Genomic DNA, 6,507 nt, shown 5'->3' on the forward strand with positions numbered 1-6,507 from the left:
GCGCTCGCGCGGACCTCGTCGAGGACGTCGAGCAGCTGCGTTTATCGCTTTTGCGATCGTCGAGGTGCTTTTTTACGTAACACCTGTCATCCTCACGCCTCCTTTCGCCACTGAACGAACGTCCTTTTATCCCGGACCCGTTCCTCGACGACATTCCCGATTCCCCGGAATCCTCGCTGTCTTTCACGTCGTATATTGTGCCATAACCTCACTTTTCAACTTTGCGTGATGTCTGGTGACTGATGCCTGACGGGCCTGACGCCTGACTGGCACTGAACGACTGAACTGGTGATGTCGTATGTCGTAGTCGTCGTAGAACGCATAACCTCGTTGATTTATTCTTTATTCCCTTGCGCGCATAACCTTTTTAACGGGCAATATCTTTGATACTTGACATGCTTTGCCAGTCTTTTACACATATTACAAAATTGAAAATGGTGTATGTATAATACGATACTTGCCTCTGGCACGATCGCATGTCGCACGTTGCACGTATCGCATATACCTGATGAAATATTTCTAATTGTAAGCACGTGTAGGTCTATAACCTAATATACATTACATTGCACACATAGATAATCTTTGTTTTGTTTTTACCGTCGATCAATATCGAACGAATCTACTTATTGTCGATTATCGTCAGAGTCATGACTCATTCACTCATGAGGTGTTTGGTGGCGCGCGAGCCGCGAGCGCGAATCGTCTCGTCGTCTCGTCGTCTCGAGATTATCGCGTCGCGTGTCACAATAGCTGCGGTCCACCTACAATTAAACTACGAATGCTTCGCAGAGGATTATTCCTCTTCTCCTTTCTTTCAGTGAAGAAAGAAGGAGAAGAGGAACTCTTCAGAGCATTATTTGTAGCATCAAATGGATTGCAGGCAATGCATCAGGATTGAAGACTAGCATCTGTGAGGTGCGAGGTACATACGTGCGAGATGGAAGGTATGACCGGTATGACCAGGTACGACTGTTACGAATTTTGTATGTACGAAGGATTATACAGAGAGAGAGAGATAAATTGAAGATGAGCGCGCGCCAACTCATCGTACGATATTAAAGCCATCCATAAAAATATAATTTTTAACCAACAATAATCATAAATATCTAGACACAATACATGCGCCTCGAATAAGCCAACGTGATTTAACTCAATATCACCGATTACAGACTTCCGATTGCCTTATATATCATATCGCGCGCCTGTTGATATATCAAGATGATTGATATATTATAGAAACTTTGAGCCTCGAAATTCGAGGTATATAATATATACGTGCGGGCATGGCACATGTGTGTGTGTGTGTATGCGCGCTTTTTTTTTTTTTTTTTTTTTTTCCCTCCAAAATGTGTAAAATGAACTTTGTTTTGTCGCGCGCGCGCGCGCGATAAAGCGCGACTTGTTTTTATCGTAAATCGTAGCACCATGCGTGGCCGCTGCTTATCGCGATCATGCGCAACGTCATTGAAACCGCATCTCCACAGAGATGTAGCGTAGCGCAGCTTTGTCAGCTTTCTCGTAAAATTTTTTCGGCAATATCGCTTATCGCTCGCACGCGCGAGTATTATCGCCAATACTATTTCTGTATTATAACTTGCAGATTGCCTTGATTGTTATCATTAATCGTCCGTGCTTGAAGCGTGAAACGCAGACTTGATCTCATCAATAGGAAAAATAGCGGATTCAGCGCATTATCAAGATTTTAAAATATCTACGAAATTTCGAGAGGTCTTTTTCCCTTTCCCTCTCTCTCTTTTGTCGAGAGAAATCCCTTCCTCGGGAACTCGCGAACGGGGCAAAGTTGCGCTCTCATCGTCTCGCGTTCGATAAGCCAAGATCGGAGATCGGAGATCGGAGCTAGACGGGGTGTAACATCATACGCATTGCATATATGTAACATGTACCGTTACTACCGCTAGTCAAAGTCAAGAGACTGTACATAGCAAATAGCAACGATAAAATCGTAGCGGAGTAGCGGACTCTCTCCAACTCCAACTCCAACGTCCACATCGCCATCGGTATAGGCCGTAGGCGGATAGCGGCGGATGCCAAGTGTTGGTTTCTATCGGCGTTATCAACGCCGTCAGCAGATTAGGGTCGCGCCTTGAGACTTGAGACGTCGCGAGTCCATCGTGAGCCGTGAGCCGTGACGCGACACGCAACCTCTTCCCTCTTCGAACGTTCGATATTCCAACTGTTCTTCAAAGCCTTGTTCGCCGTGGGAGGATCAAGATCGGTGAACGTTCCGCGACGAAGAAAGACAGGTTCACCAGCCGCGTCAATAGTCGCCAAGCGCTACCAGGCGCTACCAGACGCTACCATCGTTATCGTGTCACGTCCCTGTCATCATCACGAACGAGGATAGGGACCGAGATATTGCGCGCGCGCGCGCGCGAGCGCGCGAGACCTGAGAGGCGTCGAAAATCGTAAAACGGAGCAAGAACCGAGAGAGAGGGAAAGATATAATAAATATTTCAGAAAGTTGCCATGAATGCCATGTTCGGCAACGCCGTGCAAGCGAAGCTGGCGTCGATGGTGCTGATCGGCGCGGGCAGCTTCGTCGTCGGCATCGCGCCCGCTTGCTTCGTCTCGCGAGCTCGCCATCTCCAGCGGAAGCTGCTGCTCTCCTGCGCCCTGTGCTTCGGCGCCGGGGTCCTCTTAGCCACCGCGACGCTTCACGTCCTGCCGGAAGTGCGCCACGGCCTACCGGATTACGCCGAGCTAGTATTTTCCTGTGGCTACCTCCTACTGTATTTGGTCGAGGAAGGCGTGCACTATTTCTGCCGAGGCGGTCGTCACGGACCCGAGACGGCCGCGGCCGAGACGGATTCTCGCTCTTCCAGACTTACAGATTCCAGGATTGCGCGCGAGCGAGGGTGGGTACGTGCCGAACGAGACGCGAGGGCGGAGGGTGCTATGTCATATATAAAGTTATAACGCCATAACGCCATTTGGCAGGTTCTTCTTCGGGAATCGGGAATCGGGAATCGGCAATGGGAAACGTCGTATTCACGACGCAAAGTGTGGCAAACGCGAATCACGCATTCTTCAAGGCTATTTTAAAATTAGCGCATCTCCATTTATTTCTCTATATTAATTCTACGTTCCACGTGATACGTTACACGTGGCGACGACTGCAGTCCCCCTTATCGTCCGTTATCATCGAGACAATGCTTTTATTCACGATAAACCACGAACGTCTCAAGGCTCATCGTAGAAATAGAAAAATTACCATTACGTTTGAATTTTTTTTAACTATAATCTATACGTATAATAAATATTTGTCTAATACCTAATAGCTGCAATATCGATATATGTACAAAAATATAAGTACGAGATGCAAACGTTTCATGCTAATGAGAACAAATAATATAACTGTGATACGTATGCAGCTTCAGGCTTGAATGCTTGAATGCTTGATATAAATATGTAATATAATATTGTAAACATGTAATGAAAAATCGTTCACGATCGTTGCGATCAGAGATGATACGTTCATCGAGAGGGTTTTTCAACCCCATTATTAAAAATTCCCCATTATTAAAAATGTGTGTTATTATAATGTACTTTAGGATGAAATCTCGTTTGAATAACTTCAACACCGGCCTTCCCGTCGCGTTGTTGCAAGAGACGACGCGTGCGCCTACGTCGCGATGAATTAATTATTATTAATGGACCTGAAAGACCTGCGCATAATGGTGATATAACGCTAATAGAATACGACACGATTACTTTTAACTACTCGGCCTTGTTCGGTCGAATGGAGTTGAAATTTGTCGAAATAAATTCTGACGTTACGAACGGCAGCGATATGTGCAATGTACGTCTAGTCGTGCAAACTGGACGGTCGTCGCTCGCGCAACGCGCAACGTCCAATGTCCACGCACACCCGAATGAGCTCTCGATATCGACTTGAGATGTTGTCTAGTCTCAAGATTGCCATCAACACTCGAATATCTTTCTATCCGCTGCAGTAAGCGTCGCGAGGTCGCGTACACTCGAATTTTTCGTGATTGGCGCAATATTTGTTCACCCGACCGTTTATTTATGCTCAAGTCAGCTACTTGAAAGCTTGTCCATAAATTACTCGTGTGTGCACGCGATATATATGGCAAGATGTCTTAAAACCACCGTACAACTCCCGAGACAACTCCTTTACGTGCGACTCGAAATGCATTAAAATGCACTTTTCTCTTTCTCTTGATTGATCTTATTCGTAACGATGTAACGTTACGACACGTGACAAGTGACACGTGACACTCATTAGGATATATGTTGACGTTAGAAGTTGAAGCATTTGACGAGAAGATGGAAGACGCGCGATTGAATATGTTGAACGTTTTTGAAATTTGTAAACGCGCCGCGCCGCCGATTTTCTCACCACTTCTCTCTCGTTTCCCTGCATCTACCTTTGCGTGGATCTCAGTTTTGTTCCCCTTTTGATCGACGTACGTTTATCTTGAATTTCAGTTGTACGAACTGTCGGAATCACTCCCATGGTGTCGGTTACAACGCCACCGCGCAAAACAGCAAGGTCTACATGTCCGAGGGCGACGTGAGGCTACCGCTCAACTATCGACAAAATCCTCTTGGTAATGGTAATGGCAATGGTAATGGTAATAGCGCTAATAATGCGTGGACGTTTAGTAGTTATGGTACGACGCGATGCATCGCGTGTGACTGTCATTCGAGGTCATTGAGTGAAGAAAACACATTTTTGTGTCATGGAAACCACGGCGAGCAGTGTACCGATGCCAACACCGGTCTTGCCGGTCTCGCCCTTGCCCTCACTGTACACGCCGTCCTTGAAGGACTCGCGATAGGATTGCAGACGAAAATTGCCGAGGTATGTGGTATACGTACTATCCCGAATCCCGCGTACTATCCAGAGTAATAAATAGTAACGAGAAAGGGACAACGTAGTGTTATGGGATACATAATAATAGCACAGCGAATATGGAGCTGCGTCGAGATTGTTTCCATGTTGAATTTGCATTAACGTTGCATGATTTTTAAATGTGTGTAACGTTAATTATGGGAAGAGGGGGAGGGGGAGAGAGAGAGAGAGAGAGAGAACGGAATATGTATTATCTCTGCATTACATTGCATATTTATGAGCAGCAAACCGAAACGGCGTATTATACAGAGTGTATCTCATAACATTCGTGTGAGACATCTCGTAATCGTAATCTCAATTTTATCGTTAGATTTTCTAATAAATTTCGATTTCGTATGCATACGATATTACGTAAATACGCTTTTTTCAGGTGTTGTTATTAACCGGAGCGGTAGCGTCACACAAGTTTGTCGTCGGCTTTTGCTTGGGGCTGGAATTAGCAGGAGTCAGTAAATCAGTCCCTAGACTAGTATTTGCGATATTTCTATTCGCCATCGGATCTGTCATCGGAATCGGCATCGGCATGCTGACATTTCAGGTGAGAAAAGACTCGCGTCTCTCTCTCTCTCTCTCTCTCGACAAATTTTTATTTGAATATCGTCGGACAGCATCAACTTACGATTAGAAGAACATATCTAATTCTAATAATTTTATTTCGAATGCACTTAGGTGGATACAGATTGGTCAAAGGTGGCATTGCCGATTTTGCAAGGCCTGGCAGGTGGAACTTTGCTGTACGTTACCGTAAGCGAAGTTCTCCCGAGAGAAAGAACGAGATGGCACAAAAGTTCGCGCAGATTTGCAGGCATTTTACAATTTCTCGCGGTAGTCGTCGGATTTGCCGTCATCTTTCTACTTAACACGTACATGGGCGAGTGAATCGATTGTTATATTCCAACGTTAATTACTTAAGCACTGGATTGTCAGATGAATCGCAAATACATACCTACTTCGAAATCAAGTCACTTCGGGCATGGTGCTAAGCACACCGCGTGTATACTCTTACAAAGCTGTGTGATGTATGTACACCTGATTAGGCGCTGCACCGGAACATTAGATACGTTGCCAATCAAGTGTCCGACATTTCTCTCCGATTTCTCCGAATCTGAGAATACAGAAGCATTGTATAGAATCTTTATAATTGCGCCGCAGGTCTTATTTCTGCAATCCTGATAATTTAATATTTTAATAATAATCAATTTGATTGATGTAAACAATACGTACAGCTTTATTTCTACTTTATTGGTTTAGATATAACGAAATTAAAATCGCGATCCAACTTTTTAAACGCAACATCAACGATGAATGATTTATCAGTAATTTACGAGTTTTTGCATTTTTAAATATCGTCTGTATAAATAAGAACGTCCGCAATACGTGGACAATTTATTTTATAATATAAGATAAGTTACGTTCCGTTCCGTAAAATTACGCCACGATTCTTCAGAGAATCTTATTCAATGTTCTACAAATATAACGGTAGCGACGTCTTTGTTGCTTTATCGTCGATTAGAAATGTTACGTACCCCGAGAATTGACAAAATAGCGAGAAATGTCGAGCTTTTTTTTATCACGAGGCACGGGAAATCGAAAGCGAGAAACAATATTTT

General features: G+C 44.5%; 1 protein-coding gene across 1 annotated transcript; it reads left to right on the plus strand.

Annotated features, from left to right (window-relative positions):
- Positions 1-2,060: 2,060 nt before the first annotated feature.
- On the plus strand, positions 2,061-6,116 carry LOC112462184 (protein zntD). The gene is made up of 4 exons (XM_025027815.1): positions 2,061-2,876; positions 4,471-4,846; positions 5,268-5,435; positions 5,567-6,116. The coding sequence occupies exons 1-4, from the start codon at positions 2,488-2,490 to the stop codon at positions 5,774-5,776; spliced, it is 1,143 nt and encodes a 380-aa protein (XP_024883583.1). The 5' UTR covers positions 2,061-2,487; the 3' UTR covers positions 5,777-6,116.
- The last annotated feature ends 391 nt before the right edge of the window (positions 6,117-6,507 follow it).

Source organism: Temnothorax curvispinosus, unplaced genomic scaffold, assembly GCF_003070985.1.
Source record: "Temnothorax curvispinosus isolate PA1 unplaced genomic scaffold, ASM307098v1 QBEX01012026.1, whole genome shotgun sequence".
In the NCBI taxonomy this organism is placed as follows: Eukaryota; Metazoa; Arthropoda; class Insecta; order Hymenoptera; family Formicidae; genus Temnothorax; species Temnothorax curvispinosus.

What these genes read in the sequence shown, in the direction of transcription:
- LOC112462184 (XM_025027815.1), top strand. Translation starts at nt 2,488, where the DNA reads ATGAATGCCATGTTCGGCAACGCCGTGCAAGCGAAGCTGGCGTCGATG. An exon ending in TGCAGACGAAAATTGCCGAG is followed by an intron (nt 4,847 to 5,267) that starts GTATGTGGTATA and finishes CGCTTTTTTCAG; the next exon opens with GTGTTGTTATTAACCGGAGC. An exon ending in TCGGCATGCTGACATTTCAG is followed by an intron (nt 5,436 to 5,566) that starts GTGAGAAAAGAC and finishes GAATGCACTTAG; the next exon opens with GTGGATACAGATTGGTCAAA.